The sequence below is a fragment of the Lissotriton vulgaris genome, chromosome 10, assembly GCF_964263255.1.
Source record: "Lissotriton vulgaris chromosome 10, aLisVul1.2, whole genome shotgun sequence".
NCBI lineage: Eukaryota > Metazoa > Chordata > Amphibia > Caudata > Salamandridae > Lissotriton > Lissotriton vulgaris.
This window is the reverse complement of record NC_141698.1, coordinates 161,819,391-161,843,701: the sequence shown is the minus strand read 5'-3', so window position 1 is coordinate 161,843,701 and position 24,311 is coordinate 161,819,391. Positions and strand designations below refer to the sequence as shown.

Below are 24,311 nucleotides of genomic sequence, written 5' to 3'. Positions count from 1 at the left end.
CTGGGGGGGAGGGCGCGGGTGTTATTCTAGGGCTGTTGAGGGGAGGGTTAGACACCGGGATCCAGGTTGGGAACGGAGGAACTACTGGGCCGTGACCGCCTCTACGGTTGTGGAGCATGAACAGATAGCGGAGCAGGGGCGGAGGCACATGGCACTGTCGCGACAGGGCCCCACAGGGTCTGGGGGGCGGGATCGCAGTATCGCCATGAGACCGGGCTGCTAGCTTGTGATGGACGGTGTTGGGGTTGGGTTAAGGGTTGGTGAGGTAAAATGCAGATACATGAAAGGTTTTCGACCATTGTCCCTTAGGGATGCGCACTGTGATGTCTTGCTGGCAATCTAGAACATTATGCCGCCCAGCCCCCGGGATACGGGCTGAATGGCTGTGTATACACTATGTTATTCGAACAATGCGGGGGGACACCGTGAGTGTGCTGGTCGATTTATTGTATGCAATGGATTCTAATTCTGCAATAAAAACAAATTTAAAAAAAAAAAAAGTCATGTCTGCACTACATGGAGACTTCGAAGTAATCTCAGTGTTCAGGACCGAGAAAAAAAAAAATAAAAAAACGAACATGTCCTTCTTTATAGTCCCCCCTCTTCTGCTTTCCAGTTTGCTTCAAGATCATTTTCATCAAGGAAGCTTTCTTAATTTTTGCTGTCCCAGTCCCACTACAACACCATGTGCGCTGTCGCTATTCTGATGGCTGTTGCACACCCATAACAATAATGTTACTTTCAGGATTCATCGCAGAATTCAGACTTTTATAGCCTTCCGAAGACTTTCTGTATCATCCTTAAAAGGGAACCATAATGTGCAGAGGTATAAAGGTCTGCACTGATATTTTCGTCTCACAACTTTGGTCACGAGGTGAATCATGGGCTTAATATCACAGTTTTAGAAATTATCTTAATGAGATTAGACTGCCTAGCTCAGCGCACCATTTACCTACAACTCCCCTCTAGCAGCATTAGCTAGACAATTTCTTTTTAAGGCTCGAAAAATCAATTTGCCCACTCGCATTTGCGAGCCACATTTAATTAGGGCAAGCTTTTTTTAGGTCTTACTGCCTCTTTCTGGCGAGTAGGAAGACAGACTGACTTTTGACCTCTGTCTCTGAAAGCAGAGCAAATGTGACATGATAGCAAGATTTAAAGGCATCTTTATTGCTCACAAAGTGAATGAGCAATACAAATGCCTTTAAATCTTGTTAACTTGTCACATTTTCTCACAGAGGTCAAGTGCATTACAGCTAGAGTAGATTATTGAACTTACTAGAACTGCAGGTCAAGTAAGAATATTTTGATTTTTCAAAGCCTTTTTATCTGGTACCAACCTAGCATACAACCCAAACTTTGGTTCCACATATGGGAGGACTGTAGGATTGGAATCCGTTTTCTCTTGTGAAGGGTGTCTAGGGATGGCATAAATATCCTTCTATCTTTAGACAGATGAACAATATCAGTACCCTCCTGGGGGAAAACAGTCCAAGAAGAGTCAGAACATGCAATGTCAGCTGAACTAGTCCCCTTCCCCTGGACATCCTAAATGTTCCTTGTTTAGGCATTACTCTGTTGCTACAGTCAGTCTACTAACGTATATAAGGGCGGCACAGGGGGAGGAAGACTGACTGTAGCATAGAAATAAACCAGAACCGAATGATTGAAAACCCTACTCTTTCAGTAGATCTATCTGCCGCTCTAGTCGGTCCATGGTACTGTTGTTGTGTCCCTTACTTTCTACTTTAGTCTATCCCTTGCGCCGGGAAACCCACTGCGCGTAGCTGTTGCGCATTATAAGTTCAAATAAATAAATGAATCAAATAAATGATGTGATTGTTTGTAATAACTTGAATAGAAAAGATACTACCAAGGGAACACAGTTTCTTTGATTATATTTTACCCAGTTCCTGTGGGTCCAAAGGGTACTCTCTCTCGTCTTAAATCGATTACTCTGTTGCTACCATCAGCACAGAACTTGTCTTCGCCACACAAGCCCCTCCATTTCAAGCAAGCATCCCATCAAGGAATAACAGATCACTGACTGAACAAAGTAGAACCCCATGTCCAAAGGACCGACCAAAGACTTTCACCTCCCTTCTTGACCACGTGAAGGCACAGCCCTGATCCCTGCATGAATGGACCCAGCATGTAACGCTCCTTCACAAGCAGGTGGGGAGATTAATAGCTGTCACACATTCATAAATGGAGGCGAATAAGAATTAGCATTGCCCCTTAGTCACGAAGGCCCTGAATCCTTCAAGTCTGAATTATCTTTAGGAATACTTGTCACACTGGTGATACATTTCCCCATGCAAAGTCTCTAAAATAAAGTAAGACTATTTTCTAGTCTGTGAAGAAGACAGCCCACTTATTTATGCATACTGATAAAGAACAAGTTACTTACCTTCGGTAACGCTTTTTCTGGTGGATACAGTATCTGCCTGTGGATTCCTCACCTTGTGAATATCCCCCTACGTCAGCAACATTCGGAAATTCTTTTGTAGCTCCACGCCGATGTGGACGACGTCACAGAAGCACGGCATCGCGCGCGGCTCCGCTGACATCACCGACCCCATAATAGGCCTACGTCGGCGTGATGACATCAGTTCCGCCCCTTTTTCCGTGCCTTCGAGGCACACGGACGGACCGATAACAGTAGATATATATACAGTGTATGTACAGTGTACACAGTACAAAATAGTCAAAGTAACACACACAGTGTGAAGACAATGTAGCAACTCAAGTGGTATAACACACTTCATTTGCAAGTAACATATATACATTAAAACATTGCCATTATCTTAGGTATAGAAGAGTGGACAACGGGGAGGCGGGTGGGCAATCCAAAGGCAGATACTGTATCCACCAGAAAAAGCGTTACCGAGGGTAAGTAACTTGTTCTTCTGATGGATACATCTGCCAGTGGATTCTTCACCTTGTGAATAGAGTCCCACAGCAGTCCCCACTCACGGAGGAGGGTGTCCACTCTCCTATACCAGAAAATCCTGGAGGACAGAACGCGCAAAGTGGCCGTCCCTCCTCACTTCGGAATCCAAGCAGTAATGCTTCGCGAAAGTGTGGAGGGAAGCCCAAGTTGCAGCTCTACAAATGTCCTCTACAGGTACACCCCTAGACAAAGCAGATGTAGCAGACCTTGCTCTAGTAGAATGAGCTCTTAAACCTTCAGGAGGTTCCTTACCCGCCAGAGAGTAGCATATATTGATACACAAGAAAATCCATCTTGACAGCGTGCGCTTGTGCACCGCCTTACCTCTTCGGGCTCCAACAAAACCAACAAAGAGCTAGTCATCCACTCTGAACTCTCTGGTTCTGTCCAGGTAAAAGCTCACCGCCCTCTTAGGGTCCAAGCGATGAAGTCTCTCCTCCTCCTTGGAAGGGTGAGGGGGAGGATAGAAGGTAGGGAGGGTAATAGATTGCCCTAGATGAAAAGGGGTTACTACCTTGGGCAGAAAAGCAGCCCTGGTCCTAAGTACCATTTGTTCAGCAAGAATGGTCAAAAATGGGGGCTTTGAACTAAGAGCTTGAAGCTCACTTACCCTCCTTGCCAAGGTAATTGCAATCAAGAAGACCATTTTAAAAGACAACAGTCTCAAGGGACACTTGTGCAAAGGTTCAAAAGGTGAACCCATTAAGAAAGTAAGCACAAGATTCAAGTCCCATTGAGGCACAATAAAGGGAGTAGGAGGAAATTTATTTGTAAGGCCCTTTAAGAACCTCAAAACGATAGGTGATTTAAATAAGGACGGCTGATCCAGCAAACAGAGAAATGCCGATAAAGCCGAAAGGTAACCCTTGACCGTAGCTATATCAAACCCTTGCTGAGCCAAAGAAAGTGCAAACAGAAGTATGTCAGACAACAGAGCTTTTAAAGGGTCAATGGACTTCTCCCCACACCAAGAGACAATTTCAGACCATCTATAAGAGTAGATAGACTTGGTGGAATCACGCCTGGCCGACAAAATGATATCCACCACGTCATGTGGGAGAGAAAAAGAGTTCAGGTTGCCCGTTCAATCTCCTGGCATGAAGGTGTAAGGTCTGGAGGTGGGGGTGTAGAACGTGCCCCTCCATCTGAGAGAGGAGATCTGCCCTGAGAGGGAGACGGAGCGGCTGGCATGAGGAGAGGTTGAGAAGATCTGTGTAGCACACCCTTCTTGGCCAATCCGGGGCAATCAATATGACTTGGGCCTGGTTTTGAGGTATCTTCCTCAGAACCCGAGGAATCAAGGGTATGGGAGGAAACGCGTAAAGGAGTTGAGAGCCCCAACTCAACTGAAACACATCCCCCAAAGCTCCCTGCACTGGATACTGGAGACCGCAGAATGACAGGCAGTGAGCATTCTCGCGAGTAGCAAAGAGTTTCACCCGAGGAGTCTGGAAGACAAAACAAACTACCTCTGGATGAAGCTTCCACTCGTGGTCGGCCGAGAACTGCCGACTGAGACTGTCTGCACGCACGTTCAGAACTCCGGCCAGATGATTTGCAATCAGACAAATCTGGTGGTCCTGAACCCAGGACCAGAGACACAGAGCCTCTCTGCAGAGACAATGAGACCCCACTCCTCCCTGCTTGTTGACATACCACATCGCGGTCGTGTTGTCCGTTAGGACTTGAACCGACCGGCCGCGTAGGGAAGGGAGGAAGGCCTTGAGCGCCAAACAAATCGCCCGCAATTCCAGAAGGTTGATGTGGAGAAACCTTTCCTCTGGAGACCAAAGACCCTTAATCTCCAGGTCCCCCGGATGAGCACCCCACCCTAGAGTGGATGCATCCGTTTTCACCGTGGCCACCGACTGAGGCAGTTGAAACGGCTTTCCTTGAGACCGATTGCCTTCCACGCCCCACCAAGTCAGATCCGCTGCAGCTTCTCTGGAGATCCTCACAGACTCCCCGAGATCTCCGTTGTGTTGATACCACTGCCTGCGGAGGCACCACTGGAGTGCCCTCATGTGCCAGCGTGCATGGTTGACCAAGAGAATGCAGGAAGCCATCAGACCAAGCAGGCGAAGGACCTTTAGGACTGGAACAACCGCTCCACTGTAAAATAAAGGAATCACTTCCTGTATGTGGCAAATTCTTTGAGGTGGAGGGAATGCCAGACATACAGTTGTATCCAGTACAGCACCTATGAACAGGTTGCGCTGGGAGGGCACCAGGTGACTTTTAGGCACATTTATCGAAAAACCCAATCTGTACAACAACTGAGTTGTGACTTGCAAATGATGGAGCACTTTCTCCGGAGATTCTGCTTTAATCAGCCAATCGTCCAGATAAGGGAATACTGGAATCCCTGACCTTCTGAGATGTGCTGTCACCACAGCCATCACCTTGGTGAAGACTCGAGGCGCAGTAGTGAGACCAAACCAAAGGACTGCAAACTGGTAGTGTTGCGAACCCACCGTGAAACGGAGATACTTCCTGTACGACTTCAGGATGGGGATGTGAAAATACGCATCCTGCAAGTCGATCGACACCATCCAGTCTTCTTCCAGCAGCGCTTGAAGAACCTGCACAAGGGTGAGCATCTTGAACTTCTGCTTCAGAAAGAGGTTCAAGATCCTGAGGTCCAGGATTGGACGAAGTCTGCCATCCTTCTTGAGAATCAGGAAATACCGGGAGTAGCATCCCTGACCCCTTTCCTGCTCCAGAACCACCTCGATCACACCTTTTCTTAGCAACGCCAGGACTTCCTCCTGCAGAAGCAGCAGGTGGTCTTCTGAGCAAAACCCTTGACAAGGAGGGTAATTCGGAGGGAACTCCCGAAAGGGAAGAGCATACCCATTCTCCACGAGATTGGGAATCGGTCACATCGGACCTTTGGGTTCTCAATCTAAAAAAAAATAGGTAAGCTGACCCCACACAGGACCTGCATGATCCGGAATGGCGGATCTAGGGATGCTTTGCTGAAGTTGGTGGGGGGTGGGAAGAGGAAGAGGAGGAGGAGGAGGAAACTTGACGTTCCAGAGGACAAACTTTTTGTCTGCCCCTGTATGATTTATACAGCAGATTTTGCTGTTGTTGCTGCTGTTGAGACTGCTTATAGGGACGAAAGGAGGACCTTCCAAATCCCTATATCTTTTGCTCACAGTTGTTCTAGACTGCAAACCCAAAGATCTAGCTGTTGCCCTACTGTCTTTGAATCTCCCCAACGCAGCATCAGCCTTTTTTCTGAAAAAGCCCGAGCCATCAAAGGGCAAATCCATTAAAGCAGCCTGGACATCCGCAGAGAATTCTGAAGTCTTCAACCATGCCTCTCTTCTGGTGGCAATTGAAGATCCCATGACTCTCGCCACTGAATCAGCAGTGTCCAACTCACTCTGGATAACTTGCCGAGCAGCATCTTGAGTGTCAACAATCACCTCATTAAAAAAATTCCTGTCTTCCTCTGGAATTTTAAGGGCCAACTGTTTCACAGAGTCCATCAAGGCATGGATGTAACGCCCCAAGAGGCATGTGGCATCTGGCATTTGTTGATGTAAGATCCATGCTCGCTGAGGAAAAGACCTTCTTTGCTGCCTGATCTTGTTTCTTAGATTCTTTATCCACAGGCACCTGAGGGAAAGCACCTGCAGATTTCTTGGAGCAGGCTGCCTGCACCACCAAGCTCTCCAGCAAAGGATGCAAAGATAAAAAGTCCAGGTCTCCAGGAGCCACCCTATAACTTCCTGCAACAGCTTTAGAAACTGCAGGAGCCGTAAGAGGTCTACTCCATACCTCCATGATCTGATCCGTCAAAGCTTCATTGAAAGGAAGCATGGGCTCTACTACAGAAGATGGGGAGTGGAGGACTTCTGTCAAAATATTAGATTTATACTCCGCAGTGGGCAGTTTTAAACTCAACAGCTCTGCTGCCTTCTTGATTACCACATGGTACGGAGCCACATCTTTTGAAGGGGCATCTGAGACAGAGGCTAAATCCCAATCCGGAGAGAGCTCCAGTGCACTAGCCTCCCTCAAGTCATCAAAGAAATCCTCCGATTCCTGTAGCTCACCCTCTTCCATTTCGGCTTCCCTGTACCTTTGCTCCTCCAGAAGACACTGTGCCTCACGCCTCGACCTCTCCTTCGGGAACGGCGTCGTCTGATTCAGAATCGACTCCGACGGAGGCGTGGTCGAGCTCGGAGCCAGAGGACATGGCTGCTGTTCTCGAGGTCGAACAGATAATGGCGCCGGTGACAAATGAATCGGCGTCTATGACCTCGGCGGCGCCGAGAAATGCCATGGCGGTGTCGGAGCCGGCATAAATGGCATGAAAGGCGCCGGAGCATACGTCTGGGGGACTCCCAGATTAAAAGCCACCGGACCCATGGGACCAACCGGTGCTCCAGAGAGGTACATAGTTCTCGAGAAGACACCATACATAGCGTTTAAATATTGTGTAGGGTCTTGACCCGGGCCTGGAGGGTATGAACCCACAGGCTGCTCTCGAGAAGTCACCGGATTTTTGTCGACTTCTTCTTCTTCCTCGGGTTGGCGTGCCGGAGTCGTCGAACCCTCAGGCACAGGAGCCTCTTCCTCTTCTCGAGTTGGTGTTCGAGACGGCGCCGGAGAGGAATTAGACACGGGAGCCGGTGAAAGCTCCGGCGACTCCACGGGAGAGGCCTCACCTTCCGGATCCAGAACCTCCGGAGAAGGAGATACATAGTCTCCACGATGCCTTCTACTTGGCGACTTCGGTCTCGAATCCGAATCTCTACCCGAATGGCTTCCTCTTCTTGTGCGTCTTAGCTGACCTGGAAGCATGCCCAGATGATGACTTCAAGGGTGACCTCGACCGCGACTTTGACTGCCTCGATCAAGATCTCAAGGCCTTCTTCTCCTTTTTACCTTTCAACTTGGCCACCAGGACCTTCGCCTATCTCTCACGAATGGCCTTGGGATTCATCTTCTTACAGGAAAAACAACCTTGGACATCATGGTCCGAGCTCAGGCACCAAACACAATCTTCTTGCGGATCTGTGATTGACATCATTTTACCGCATCCACCACACGGTTTGAATCCGGTCTTCTTCGAGGACATCTCGACAGGAGACAGCGATACAATAAACACAAAAACCAAGAAACAGTAACAAAGTTACTATAAAGGCTACAGAGGATCCCTCGAAAACCGTTAGCATCGACGACGTGGAAAAAGGGAACTGATGTCATCACGCCGACGTAGGCCTATTATGGGGTCAGTGACGTCAGCGGAGCCGCGCGCGATGCCGTGCTTCTGTGACGTCGTCCATGTCGGCGTGGAGCTACAAAAGAATTTCTGAATGTTGCTGATGCAGGGGGATATTCACAAGGTGAGGAATCCACTGGCAGATGTATCCATCAGAAGAGATATTACTGACAAGCTCTTATAGATCCCAAGTGCAGAAATAGGTTATCTGCGAAAACTGATTTTTTTGTGATGGAAAAATATGACCAATATCGCCATACACAAACGAGATGCACCGCTCCTAGACAGGATCTTTCCCACCCTTTTTCTCAGCCACCTTTTGGTTTCTTAACAAAGAGGTTATGCATGATTTTTTCAACTGCTAGCCCTGTTTGACTGTGGATTTAACCACAGACCAGCACCACTGAGAAAAACAGTGATGAAAGAAAATTGTCATGGAGACTTCTTTAAAATAAAATCTCTGCAGACAGTCCATGATCTATACAGCAGAAAGTGGCTTTTAAAAAAAATCAGATGGTGTCTGTAGTCTTTTACCGGCATTTATATTTTTACTTCTTTCAAAGTGAAAAGTCACAAGGGAACTACACATGGTTGCACCTGGCATATGACTTTGCTTCCGAGCTTTTGGCAGTAACAATGGGGTTTCAGGTTTCCATGAAAGCATTAATGATTGGAACTGTGGATTACAAATGTCAGCTGTTCACCAACGACATGCTACATTTAGCATATATATTCTCTCTAGTAAGCCTTGTAGAAACTTAACAGTTCATTTTCAGGTTACAAAAATTTCCTGAACTCTACCCGCAATATCTCCCTCAAAGATGGGACTTAGCTGTGCACTCCCCCCCCCCCCCCCCCCCTCTAATCTACTTCCCCATTTCCCCTTTCATTACATTCATTGTTTGAGTAATAAGGTCGGGTTACACCTTGCTGCATTCCTTGCCATCCTTAGACATCTTCTCAGATTCTCTCATCTTACTTCAATTATCTCTATTGTAAGGAATTATTAAAGGTACACAACCCTATACCTTATAGTTTTACAGGATTTCTTTATATATTTTTCTGTGCCACTTATGTCTGTCTTACATGTTTTCTGCATTATGTTATCCTTTGGTAAGATGATGTACTATTTATTACCAATATTTTATTCGATGTACTGTAAAACAATGAATTATTTTTTGTATTATGTTACATCTTGTTTGACGCAAGACATATGCATCTTCGTACTGTACTATTATTTTAAATGCTAATAAAAAATTATTGAACACAAAAGATAATAAAAAACTAATTACCTACGAGAAATGGCCCTACACGGGAGAATCCAAACAATTTACATTGTCACCGTCCTCAGTTGGACGAGCAAGAAAACTTTACATGTTGGTATACATAATGTGAAGGATTCTGAAATTACCTTGCACAAGCAGTGGATTTGGGTTTCTGGGCTACTAGCATACTATCTAATGTCCCCTCCCCCCACCCCCTCCACCCCCTGGTACACACTGGTCCATAGACAAGGAACCATTTTTGCCCTTCATATTTATGACTCGTAAGCAAAACCACTAGACCGCAGGCAAATTCGAATATATATGCTTTTGGTGTACCATAAAGCTACGCAAAAGCAATCAGCCTCTACTACTGAAACACCAATCTGGAACAATACAAATTATAATGCTACATGACAAATCATCAATCAGGAAATCAGAAAAATAAAAACATTCTGTAATCAGCAGGTCATAAATGTTAGCAAGATCGGAGGCGCTAGGGGGCGCACAGCGGAATGGCTGCCTGAACTGCAGCTCCGCCGGGCGATCACCAACAATGTGATCTATTGCCGCTCAAACCCCGCTAACCCACTATCCGAGACCATCCACGAGTGGGTGAAGATGTGGTGCATCGATCGACGTGGAGAAACTCGACCACCACTCCTGGTTTTTTGACCTTTGCCGTGTACATTGTAGTGCGCGGCGGCCCGCCTGACAATAGGGCCGACATCGGCTTGCGGACCTCCGACCTGCGCGGCGGCATCGGAGTGGGAATGGCCCACTAAACCAGCATCCGCAATCCGGGGGTGAGCACCTGCTTCCCTGGCTCAAGTGAACATTGTGATCTGCTTTCACCCCCGTGTGCGACCAGTCGATTCTGCCGTCTCCCCAACCACGCGCCTGACAACATGGCGGCGCGTAGTGCCGGAACAGAGCTAACATCGCCTTCGCGCCAGTGAGTGCGGGCTCGGCTGGGCTCACCGTCTGGCGGATCAACAGGGACCACCACTGGATGGTGCGCTGCTGGCTGTAAGAGCTTACAGGCTGCTTTCTGCTGGTGTGCCGTCGCCGCCTGCTCTACCGAATCGGCGGGAGGCTTGCCAGATTCACGTGCGACTTCAGCGACGGAGGGTCTCACGAGGTGGGCCGTTTCCCACATCCTGCTGACGACGGTAGGGACCCGACCGGAGGTACAGGCGCTCCCTAACCGCATTAGATCGCGCTGCTTTTGGAGTCGCCCGACCACGTCCCCCCCCATTGCCCACACGACCTGGAGAGGGGCACCTGACGGCCATTTTCCCGATCGCAGGGTCGGAACCACGTGCAGCTAATCGCTACCTTTGCCGGTGCATCACGACGACGGCGGCAAGAGTCACGAGGGCGTCTGGGCCCGCATTCAGAAAAGCGACTTCTCCGACCGCCATAATGGGGAAACCGGATAAACAACAACCAAAGATATCATTTGACAACAGAAAGGCGACAAAACCTGCGGACGAGATGGTGGAGTCTGGCGGCTCTACCGAACCAGTGCCAAACAGCAACATGGAGAAGATCCTTTTGGCAATTCAATCGAATCTGCAGGACATCAACGGTAAGCTGGACAACCTGATGTGCAGGATGGACGGCATGGCCGCCCGGCAGGAGAAGCATGGCGAACGTTTGGATGAAGCGGAGACAAGAGTATCGGCCGTTGAAGATGAAGCGTGAACCTTCACCACCAAGTGCGCGGGAATGGAACGAATCCTGGAGGTGATTAAAGCGAAGGAGGAGGATTTGGAAGCGCGTTCGAGGCGCAATAACGTGAGAATCACCGGCTTGCCGGAGTCGACCAATACTGGGCCGATGGAGCAATACGTCGAAAATTTGTGTAAAGATCTCTTTGGCACGGAGGCCTTGTCGCCCATCTTCATAGTGGAGCGGGCCCATAGATCGTTGGCCCCCAGACCACCGCCCGGTGCCACGCCGAGGCCAATTGTGGAGAGGATACTCAATTACCGGGATAGAGACACGATCCTCAGGCTCGCACGGGAAAAAGGCAAAATCAATCATCAAGGCAACTCCCTAGAGTTCTACCTAGATCACACGGTAGCGGTTCAACAGGCACGTAAGGAATACACCTCAGTGAAGGCTAAACTGCGTGATCTAAACATTGTCTACTCGATGTTATATCCAGCCCGACTTCGAGTGGTGTGGAAGGAGAAGGCAATCGTGCTGGCAACACCCAAAGCGGCCCAGGACTTTATTAAGAAGGTACAGCGTGAGTCGAGATCAGACTCGCAAAATGATCAACACAGAGACTCGGAATGAAGCCATCGGCGACATCCCACGTAGGGCAGCGGTGAGTTTTGTTGTACTGTTGGCTAACATTGCTGGCGAAGTAGCCGCTATAAACTGCACGGGGCAGATCCGCCTGGGGTCAGACTCCTGAGTGTAGACTATGAACACACTGTATGTCAGAGGGGCTGTTATCCATTGGGCTTGGGGTTCACTTCTGATTTTTGACTTTACTCGATGCCTGTGGCTGACCCTTGCATACATGCCCTCCCCGCGGTGTATTAGTTCATAGAACTGTGTCAAAATGGTGCATTTTCTGGCGCACAAGGCAGCTGTACAGATTCTTCCCCATAAGTAGACTTGTAAACTATCCTGTCGTGCGCACTGGGACAATGGGAGTGAGAGTGTCTTCAACGCCACGGCGTACACGACCCTGCGGGGTGGCACCTTGCGGATATGCGCCCGCTCCTGCGCACCTCCATTGTATTGTCTACTTGCAGTCACGCACTTGTTATGTGGGGGCGGTATGTACTCTGGGGGGTGTGGAGATTGAACTGCCACTGACTATTGGATGGAGTCGGGATGGCGCTGTGCTGCCCCTATAACAACGCTACTACTTGAGTAATGTTGCTGAGTCCTTGGAGAGTGGAGGGGACAGCGGGTCAATGGACACATGTATTACGAATATGTACGATTTTTATAGTATCGCCAGCACCCGTCCACCGGGTGAAGGGTTGTGCTCCTGGCGGTCCTCCATGAGGGTAATACCCACCACGAGTTCTCAGTATGGGCACTGAGTTGTTGGTTATGTGTTTGTGGGATTTGTGCTCTGAGGGGCTATGGCTTCGGCAGGTTGGGGTTGCTGGAGTGGGTGGGATAAGGGGTGGGGGGATGTTTGACTGTTTACAAAGACCGACAGCATTGCATATGTATACCGTCATAGGTTCTCCGCTGAGCTGGACAGCCATTGATACGTTTGTTCTCTATACTGCGAATGGGCAGGCACCGCATGCAGAATTGGAATGTACAGGGATGAAATATATTGCATTATCTGATGGTAATGGGTTCTAGGAGTGAGGGCAGATTGTGCTTAAACGTTCTTACTTGGAATATACGGGGGATCTCTAAGCCTCAGAAAATCAGGCAGGTTATTACTAGTCTCACCAGATGGAACATTGACTTGGCATTCATACAGGAGTCACACCTCGCACCCAACACACACGCACACTTGGGGTCGAGATTGGCAGAGTCCACATACAGGGCCTCCTATTCTTCGTACTCCCGTGGGGTGCTTGTTTTGATTAAGAAAGGGGTCAATTTTGAGGCACAGCACGTTACGCATGATCCCTCTGGAAGGTACGTGCTAGTGACAGGTACACTGAGAGGCCAACGCGTGACATTCCTTAACATGTATGGTCCGAACACTGACGCTCCGGAATTCTTTCGGGAAGTCGGGGGTCACTTGCAAAAACATACTAACACGCACATATTATGCGGGGGGGACTGGAATGTGAAATTGCAGGACGGGCTGGACCGCTCCACACATTCGCTAGAGCAGCACAAGCAGTCGCGGCTGATGATGGGTCACATGATGGAAGACCTGGCTTTAGCTGATCTTTGGAGGCTGCAACACACTGATGCGCCAGGCGCCACACACATTGCAGCGTCACACAATAGCTGGTCTAGGTTGGATTACTGGCTGGGTTCTAGGGACGTGGCTCTGTGGGTTCGCAAGTTACAGGTACTACCCCGCACATTATCTGACCACAACCCTGTCCTGTTGCAAATGGAACTTCCACGTTACAAACCCCCCCCTTTCCAGTGGCGGTTTAATTCCAAGGCCCTCTCAGACGTAGTCTATGTTGACACCTTTAAAAAAGCAATAAAGGACTACTTTGATATTAATGCACAAACTACGGAAGACCCGTGCCTTCTCTGGGAGACATTCAAAGCCACGATTAGGGGTGTCTGTATTGGCACCACCATAGGGGTACTCAAGGACATCAGGAGCCAGATTCGCCTCTGCGAGCAGCAAATGAGGGACTTAGAATTGTTGTATGAAACGACACAGGATGTTTCACTACTACCTGGGTTGCGCGACTTGCATACTGAGCACGCTAACTTTCTGGAGTCCGAAATAAAGTACTTAGAGCGTAGGCATGTAGCTAGAGCCTTTGGAGAGGGGGGTAGGCCAGGGAGTATGCTAGCACGGAGAATTTGTGAGGGGCGAGGACAGTCAGCGATACTCAGAGTTAAATCTAAGGAGGGTATATTGCAAACACACCCCGCAGATATCCTGAAATGCTTTGTGGACTCCTTTAGCTCGCTATATCAATCGCAACCCACAGCGCCAGCAGAAGAAACGTATGAATATTTACATGATGTGGCCATTGGCTGGCTATCGGATGCACAAAGGGAGTATTTGGCTAGGCCCATAACGGTGGAGGAGGTAACTGAGGTGATCAATTCACTACCAAATGGCAAGGCGCCGGGCCCCGACGGGTACACCTCTGAATTTTATAAACAGTTTGCAGACATTATCGCTCCCTATTTGGTGGACATGTATGGCACCTCCTTTGAGAAATCATTGCTTCCCCCCACTCTGCGAGAAGCACTGATCATTGCTCTCCTAAAGCCGTCCAAGGATCCGGAGGAATGCGATTCCTACAGACCCTTGTCCTTGATTAACGTGGATTCGAAAATCCTCGCAAAACTTATAGCGGTTCGGCTGTCCCCTTTGATGACCCGCCTGGTCCTTCCGGATCAGTCGGGGTTTGTGCCCACCAGATCCACCTCGCATAACACCAGATCCTTGTTTGCACTCTCGCATTACCTGCAACCCTCGGTTAAAGCGGTGGCTGTCATGCTTGACGCCGCGAAAGCATTAGATTCCATTGAATGGCGCTATATGCTTACCGTCCTAAACAGAATGGGGTTCCCTAAACGGTTTGTTCAATGGATATCCTTGCTCTATACAAAACCATGCGCCAGGGTCCGGATCAATGGCTTTGTCTCGGCTCCATTTGGCATTGAACGTGGCATGCGTCAGGGCTGCCCACTATCACCACTTTTATTTGAGCTAGCGCTGGAGCCCCTAGCATGCATAGTGCGACAGAACTACAAAGAATCCGCACTGCAATTCATAACCAGGCCGCTTCACATATCGCTCTACGCGGACGATATGTTACTTTACATCCGTGACCCTGCGACCCATCTAAACCCGCTGCTCAGAGAATACATCCGTTTTGGCGGACACTCGGGATTGGCAATTAATTGGTCCAAATCCTCCATAATACCTCTGACTGACACTACATCGCCCTTTGCAGTGGATTTCCCATTGGAATGGCAACAGGACCCGATTCGCTACCTAGGGGTCATGTTTCACAGGGATCCAGAGGTGGTCCTGCGAGCAAACTATGGGGTGGTACTCTCTAAGCTTGAAGATAAAATCCAACGTTGGATCCACTTGCCGCTATCACTAGCTGATAGAATCGCAATCGTTAAAATGAACGTGTTACCCAAATTGTTATACCTGTTTAATAACATACCAATCACGCCGACACGAGAAGTTTTCTGCCGCATTAATTCCCTGGTGCGGACTTTTATATGGGCAGGTAAACAAGCTCGTATTGACTTGCAGACACTAACACTCCCATATGCGCAGGGCGGCTTCAGTGTGCCTGATTTTCTCCTCTACTACCTCTGTGCCCAGGCGCAATATGCGGCATATTGGTACCATAAGGTCCCCTATCTCACACATGCGGCCATAGAAGAGGGTGATGCTCATCCTGTCCCCCTATCTGCAGTCATATCGCACACAAGGCCACCACTACATGCAAAGGACATAAACACTGTGGACACCACGGTCAAGGCATGGCACAGGCTTGGACAGTTGGCTCACAAAACACCGCTGTATGCACCGGACATGCCATTACAACATCATCAGGCGTTGTCCGTCACTAGTGAAAAGGTTGGCATGTCCTTGCTGAGTAGAGCTGGTATTGACAAGCTTGGTGATGTGTTTAAGGCTGGCACATTCATAAGCCTCGACCAATTGACTTATATCCAAAACCAGACTCCCATGTTCCGCTTCACGTACTATAGGTTGACCAGAGCGTTGAGGGAACATTACCCGACATTCCCTACTGAGCCGGAGTGCCTTGTACCTCTGCAACTGCTGATTACTACTAATGACCTCTCCCATCTGGTGTCCAGGCTGTATACAGCTGCACAATCCGAAATATCGGGACACACACTTCAGGCCAAGGGGCGGTGGGATGCGCTACTAGACACTCCATTAACAGATGAGGAATGGCAAAGTACCTGCACGTTAACACAGATACTGACGCCAAATGGCAACTTGAGAATCATACATTTTAAATTTATTCACCAATCCTACTACACGCCAACAAAACTGCTTAAGTTTGGCTTGCGGGAGGAAGACAGGTGCAAGAGGTGTAACAGGGAGGGTGCGGACTTTGTACATCTGGCCTGGGAATGCGCGAAGGTGACGGGGTATTGGGGGGAGGTCACTACCACACTAGCTGTCATGTTGGAGGAAGAGGTGCAGTGCACGCCTAAGATCTGTTTACTGGGTATAGTGCCCCAATTCAGGGCGTTGAAACGCAAGTTCTGTGCAATTGCTTTACTTTTAGCGAAAAGACAGGTGGCGCAATGTTGGCACAGCCGTAAGGTGCTGACGAAGAGAACATGGCTTCATGATATGTCCACCTGCCGGGACAAACTGCAAACCTATGAGGAGCAACTACCTGCGAAATCTAGGCCCAAGGACATATGGTGTTTCTTAACAGACTACCTTAACTCACTGCAGGACAGTGAGGAAGACTAGCTCATCTTCTGTCTCATTCAGACAAGTGTAATGTTTGGTGCACGAACTCATAGCTGTTGGCGGCTGACCCTTGTGGGGAACCGGAACTATTGTCGAATTGGAGGTATAGGTTGTGAATGATAGCACTGTAAGGTCTTAAGTTGGGGTATGTTGCATTTTTTTGCTCTATAAAATGACAAAATGTAAGACTCACATTATCTGTCAGCTAGGAGCCCTACGGAAGGGTCGTAGGGTGGCTCTACGAACAGATTCCACGCTCTTCGTCGTAGCGCATTTGTTATTTGTTGAATGTTCATAATAACGTGGCGAGGCAGCCCCAGGGTTGTAGGCTCATGCTGTGTACTTTGCTTTGTGTTAATAAAGGTCTTACACAAAAAATAAATAAATAAATGTTAGCAAGATCAACATATTCAGTTCTTTACGGAGGTATACAATATACCCAAATTGAGCTGCAGAACTATTTAAGGACTACAAACTGTCTACTTCAGATCACAACACAAGTTTATGAAACTAAACCCCAAAACATTCAATGTATTGACTGCCAGTTGTTTAAAAGCAGGAATGTGCTTGGTCTCAACCGACAAACACTTACTTTGGGCAACTACAGAAAGTTCTGTAAACCTACAGGCAGCACTAACATATCATTAATGTACAAACTGTGGTATAAGAAAACAGTAACTGCAGGAGATGCCCAACTAACCAAGTCAGACTCTTCCATATGTTCGCAGGCTGCCTTGACACATCAGATTGATGGTATGAATTTTAATAGAATAAGCTTAACCACAAACATTAACACAACAATGATAAAAATTGTTTAATAAAAAAAAGTAATCTGAAACACTATTCAAGTTGGAAAAACAATAGCTGGTACGCACCATAATGGTGACTAAAAGACTTTTCTAAAAAGCTGGAAATCAAATAACTGACTAGTGGATGTTGTACTTGGCAAAATTCACTCAAATGTAAAAAGTTACATATAATTTAACAGAGTATTCACACATCGATCTGGGAAACGACCACACATAAAATGAACATCAATAGCTTTGTAACTCCGCTAAATTCCTCCTGGTACTCCTCTACATGTTCTTTTATTCTAACCACTTAGTAACTTAAGTGTGCAGCATACCCTGAACTACTCATGGATCAAGCATGATATCCAGTCTTAAGATGTCATGAAATATGGACCACAAGTGACATGCATATTTACTATTTTAATATACCTTTTTAATTTTTATCTTCATACTTTTCTCTTAATAAGAAACAGTTACTTACCTGTGAACTCCGGTTCTCCCACATTGGCATGTTTCATATATTCACATGATTACATATTCTCCATCATTGGGCTGGAAACCCTTGGTAGTCAATGTTAACATAGTAGTGCCCTTACAATCAAATAAGGGAAACCAGATAAACGGTGGTCAATTAGGTGAATGGAACTTCGAGCACTCAACCCTCTGCAGTGGCTGAGCGGTTTAGATTTACTCCTGCAGAGAAGCTGACAGGAAGGGATCACATCAGAACTCTGTTCTCCGAATATGAGCTTTTCTTAAGATTCTGATGTACCGCCGCTTCTTGGTAATCCTCTCCCCTCCAGTGAAAGAAAGCCACTCTTTGTGGAGTACCATTCACCTCATTGACCAGAATGTGGGCTACACAAGTAGGTGAATGCACTACATATAGTTTATGGCTGTTGGATTCTGATATGTAAACAGACTACTGGGGGCTCCAGGCCTGGTCATGGGGAATACTAAATTAAGTGAAAAGTGTTAGGAGCATACATATCCCTCTTGGTGCTTGGTATAAAGAGAAAACCAGATTCAAACATTTTAATGTTATTGGTTTTGGTAATCTATTTAGTGCTATACCATAATTTAAAACGGGTTGCCCTAAATGGAAAAATATAAAAGGCTCTTTACATAATTACTGAATTACTCACCTGAGACCATCTTGGTCTTGTTCTGGCAACAGATCGTGGGGCAGGGGTTCCATTTGGTGCAGGTTTCAAGCGGTAAAAAGAGTCATTTGTTGAAACAAAACTGTGCTGGGAGGTTGTGCTCATCGACCCTGCATGAAGGGAAAAAAATACTTCAAAAGAAAGCTACATTTTCATGTCATTAATGTAGCTAGGCACATTAAGTAGTATTAATGAACTGCAACAGAATGGTATTTGCAAGCCCTAGACAACATTTAAGCATGGCAACATGTAGAAATATATTAATCAAGTCTTCGGACCCTGCACAACTCAAGGGTAGTTCGATAATCCTTTTAACAAGAATTGGCCCCGTCCCTCGAATGCAAATACCAGATACTACTATGAACTCGCTGAAATGCCTATGGCCTCTTTTTTGCTAAGCTTTGACTGGGCAGCAGGACTGAATAGTCAAGTCTTACTCTTGGAGTTTGTCAAAAGACATCCGGGAGGAACACGCCGGCACAGGCTGGTTCTTTTACAGAGCATTCAGGAAAACAGGATGGCAGAAAATTCTTCTCAGTGGTTGACTGCCAGTTCTGGAACTATTTTTTAGATTATTTGCAGTAAATTCATTAACTGTTTTAATCCAAAAGGCGCTAAGAGTAGGTTGGAGTAATCTTGCTATGGGAAAGAGTGCCACTGGGGCTCGGTGCTAAATTAAAAAATATTTGTTAGAAAGTTTAGTTTTAGCAGTACAAGCATCCTTCATAGTAAATAGGTTATCCAAGCAGTGTTACGCGACTATAAATAGGAAAAAGACTTTGACTATATGAAGCAAATGTGCAGTAACTAGAAGAGGTTATATGAAATATCTGAAGCCTTCAATGTAAGGAAAGTATTAGTTAATCTGTTAACTATCGGTTTGTAGTGTTGTAGATCCATCTTCTCAGCACACTCCTTCCAACTACAGCAACAGAGGAGTGTGGAACATGGAGTAAGTGTAGCTGAAAGCTATGGTGAAATGGTGCTATTCAATAACCTCATCTGATGCATTGGCGTCCTTCCAAGGAGTAGGGTCGGAATATGAGAATCAACAGCACTACAAGCTACAAACCCAATAGGTATAGGGAAAGTAACCTTTTCCATTTGTAGCATACGTTTCTATTGCACTGCACAACACTATAAAGTGTGCCCACCATATGGTGGATAAACTGATAAGGCACATTTGTGAAACAAGGTTCCAAACATCATTTGGTCAACTTGAGCCTATTGACTGGCTTTATTATTCCAAGAAGAATATTTAGTAAAAATATATGATTCTCATTAAGTAGCTGTGTTGCACGTCTGCTAGCAGTAAATCAACAAAGAAAGCCACTGTAGCCACTTTTTTTCTAGTAGAGTGTGCCTCTGGCACACATGACAAGGGATATCTTGTCTTTCCATAGCAGACATATATGCATTTGACTATCCACCTTACTAAATACAATTTTGAAATGGGGTTTCCCCAAATAGGGTTAGTAAACGCAACAAAGAGTGGTTCTGTTTTTTGTTGATGGACTTTGTTCAGTCAATGTAAGACATTAGTGTCATTTTAAAGTCTAATCTGTCTAGTGCTCTTTCCACCACTAATTGCTTGTGTGGAAAGAAACTAGAAAGCTCTTTGGTTTGGTTGACATGGCAAGAGAAAACCACCTTGAGAAGAGATTTGAGATTAGCCCTTCAGACAATTCTATCCCGAGTACCTGAGTCAAGGTTTTTTTCCATAGTTATAGCCTGCAACTCGTAGACTCTTCTTAAGGAAGTGATCTCAATAATAAAGCCCACCTTGAGAGGAGGAGCCACATGCGAGACCAAGATGGCCGCGTGCGCGTGAGCTCTCGGCTCCCGAGACCCCAGCCACCTCCGGCACCATCCTGCGTACTATATTGTGCCCTGAGCCTGTAGCTGAACGAAAACGATGCCCGCCACAGTGATCCCCGGCGAGATCAGACGTCGGGTCGCTGAGATCTGCCGTCTGTTAGATCGCTGCCCACTGCCTGCCAAGCCGGGAACTGGAGTGGGTCTCGTCCCCGGCCGCGAGTGCAACAACAACAGGGCCGGGAACCGGAAGTCACCGGTCAGGCCCCGCTCGCGGTGCGGACTTCGCCTGGCCCCGCTGTGGCCCCAATGCTAGAGAGAGTTTGTCTGCTGCACATCTAAGCAGCGATTGCAACATCCGCGCTGCTCGGAGGGGCGGGGAGGCGGCGGTGCCACCAGTCGGGGGAGAAGTTGCGGTAAGCGCCGCACCTGTGCTACCGATCCCCAGGGAGTCACAATAGACGGTGGGGTGCCTCCGAGGCAGAGAGATCGCAAATTGAAGAAAGTGACTGGGCGTGGAGCCCCATAATATATTGGGGGGGGGGGGGGGTGCCGGAACCGCACCGTGAGCATCAATAAGAGGCGAGCACTCAGTGTGCGCCTGCCCGAGGCCACGCAGTGGCCATAAGGAGGGCGGGCCCCTAGTCACGGAGGGCTGTCCCGCCCCCGCATGTCGTAGTAGTTTCTCACCCGAGGCAGTCTCCCTTGATTGGTGGAGACTGGTAGGTGATGCACGTCCGGGGCGGCTGGGAGGAGTCGTCAGGAGTACTTCTGACCTCTGCCCCGCTGGGGAGGCCTCTTTGCCGCTCCGGACGTCGCAGTTCCATGTTGGGACACTCTTTTTGTCACGTCGGGACACTCTTCCTAGGGTCGCCGTCTTGAGGTCCGGTGTTTCGTCGCTGTGATAGCTCCGACGTGCCGCTTTGCGTTGCACCCGGTGAGTGGGGATATGAGACGGCTGCTGGTTTCTTTGTCCCTCGGTGTCTGTGGGTTGCATCCCTCTACGGTCGTGTCGCCTGCCCCCTGCGCCTCATGTTCATGCGTGCATGCGAGGCGCCTGTGGCGGGGGGTTTGCGCCTGAGTTTTGGCGTGGTTGTGTATTGGCGCGTCTGGGAAGGTGAATGGAGAATTCCGTATTCTTTGCCCCCTTTGGAGTTGCGGGCGGGTGAGGGGGGTTTTCCGTATGTTCCTCGCTTCTGGCAGACTTTGTGAATCCTTTCCTAACTCTGGTCGCTGGCCAGAGGTCCGGTTTTGCGTCGCGACGTAGTGTTGTCTGATGCCCATGGTCTGCTTCTCCAGCGGTGAGTGCGGTGATGCGGGGGTCGCGTTCTTACGGAGAAGTGTTGGTGGGCTGGTTCCTCTGTTGGAGGGGGCACGTGGGGTCAATATGCTGGCCCGGGTGGGTGGCTCCTTCCGCTTTGTCTGTCCCCTTCCGTTGTCCCGAGGTGCTTGCGTGCTTATTCACGGACGCGCGTGCGGACTATTGGGGTAGCGCTCCTGTTGTAGGACATAGACTCATTAAGCGTTCCCTTCCGTGGCACGAAAAGAGATGGTTAGGTTTGAGGCGCACAGAGTTAGATCCTTTTGGCGTATCCTTGCCGCTTCGAGTGCGATCGTTTAGTTTGATTATTTGTTCGCGGGGCGTCCTCTTGATCTTGCCATGTATCATGGCGCCTGTCCCCAGGCCTCTCAGAGCGAATAGTGTGTGAGTGTTTCTATGCGCTTATGTAAATGCGCTAACGCATCTGAGCCAAACTAAAATATCATTGTCTTTTGGAGGCCCTGGGTGGAACAGGTTTTGTCGCAGTGAGGGGGCCGCGTGCATGTCAGCACTTTCCCTCGTGAGGAGCACGGTCATACTTAGGCATGAGGCGAGCCGCATGGATCTGTCGGAAAGGCGCTGGTGAGATAGGTTCCCCTCAAACGGCCTGTCGGCCAACCTTCCTTGTGCGGCATTGTTTGCGTAGTGCTTGGAGCCGGGGGCTACTAATACGAAGGTCACGGGTTCGTTCCCCGCCTATGCTGCGGGTTCGATTCACGCACGGGTCACTTGTAAATTCCGGCACTTCTACTGGATGTGGTGCTGTGGCCCAGATTTGCCCGGTCTTTGCGGCTGCCGTTCTGGAGCTTGACCCTTTGGGGGGGGGGGGGGGGGGGGGGAGGGTTCACCTCCCATGTGCGCAAGCTACGGTATTCCTCACCCCCGCAGTTCATAGTCCGTCCTATCTGTTCCAGCCCAATCGGGGCCTATTGATCGGAGGCTGGGGGTGGTGCATCTAGTGAGGCTGATGCAGTAGGTCGTGAGGTCTCGTGGTGTTCCACCGTGTAGCCGCTTGGCCCGGGGCCCGGAGTGCATGCGTTGCGCTGTGCCTGTATCCAACATGTTTCCTACGTGTTTCCATGCATATTTACTTATTCCCGCCTTGGACAGCACTCTGCCTACTGTTTATACAATGGGTATATTCCCGTCAATCTGTTCCTTAAGGCGTGCACGCTTCCTCTGCACCCCACACGAGTTCGTCGGCTCAGTCCTAATACCCAGGTTACTTCATGCTCAGGCAGGATTCGCTGGGCGCGTTAGCGAGTGGACGATGTGTACAGTTTAGCCCGTTAGTCGACAGCGAGTCATTGTGCGCCTGCGTTGTGCCTCTGAATTATACAAAAATGGTTTCTTTTGCATATAATGAGTTTTAGTGTTCGGATGATGTGTAGATTATCGAAACTGGGCTATTCGGTAATATCAAAATGTGAGAACTTTCCCTGCCGCATTTCATGGGTGATCTGTTAACACGTTTCATGAATACTCCTGGCATAGACTCAGCATGTTGTACTTCAATTCGGTACTAACCATGTGTTGCGGCGCTGTCTCACGGCCACAACGGTAATTTTCATGTATTTATTTATTTATTTTTTGGATAGATATAATGCCATTCTGCAGCCTGGTATCTGATTCGCCTGCTATGGCCTGGTTGGCAGCCACCCTGCGGGAGCCATAGTTTCGAACTTGCCAGTTAAATGATCACCAAACAAAAAACTGACTCTGGGACCGGACGCTATTCAGCGCCTTGAAGGTAGACCCTGCTGACACACAAGTCATGTTTGCCGGGCTCTACCGGGCCCCGGTCTCTTCGGTAACCCCGCCACCTGGGGGATACGTTGCGCCTTGCCCATATCGCTGGTTGTTTGTGTGCATAGGCATAATGTGCATATTACGCGGGGGACAGCACTCTGTCCACGATTCTACATTGTGTACCCTGCCCAGCGACTTAGCTGCTACGGCTGGCACGAGTTTAGGGGAAGCTTAGCTGCACCGCAGCAGTGTGCAAGAGTCTGCAGTGCACTAGCTGAAGTCGGAAACTAAGGGTAACTTAGAATGTGGCCACCGCTAGGCTCCAGAGAAATGCAGTGCTCACAGATAAATAAAAAGGGGGCATGTTCTGTTTGCAAAGCCGGGAAAGCGCCCTCTTCTTTCTTAGGGATGATTGACCCCTAGTGCATTGTCCCGGATGCCCGAGGCCTCCTTCTAGACTGGTGGTACTTCACGCCCAGGTACCTTCATATTTCAAGTAGTGTGCGCGCGAGGCAAGTCGGGTGCTTCCGTCAAATTACACCTACCCTCTTAGGTAAGAGGAACACACGGATGCCAGGTTTTGCTAGAAAAAACGGCCCAGGGAATATTCGGTGATGGGAGCGATCTGCCCACCTTGTATTCCTGCTCCTGGCATAAGTCTGCCTGGTCCCCGAGTTCGCACTACCAGTTGCGTCCTAATGATACCCTATCAGGCTACGACAAGCTCCCACTGAGGTCCAAATTAAATATAGCACGCGACCCTATTAATGTAAGAAGGGAGCTTATAGTGGATATGTGGCCTGTGTGTCATTAGAACTCGCTGTAGCTAAAACCTACCTGTTCAATGTTTGTATCCGTTCATTGAAGTTGCTCAAAGCTGTATTGTTTGCTTGTA

The 24,311-nt window shown here is 48.4% G+C and overlaps 1 protein-coding gene across 11 annotated transcripts in view; it reads right to left on the bottom strand.

Moving 5' to 3' along the window:
• The window catches only part of CCP110 (centriolar coiled-coil protein 110), a 429,539-nt gene that overhangs the window by 138,366 nt on the left and 266,862 nt on the right, over positions 1–24,311 (bottom strand). For all 11 annotated transcript variants that reach the window (XM_086940777.1, XM_086940775.1, XM_086940778.1 and 8 more), the window contains one exon: positions 18,514–18,641. In XM_086940777.1, the coding sequence (XP_086796903.1) occupies positions 18,514–18,641 (128 nt within the window). The remainder of the gene's footprint in view (positions 1–18,513; positions 18,642–24,311) is intronic.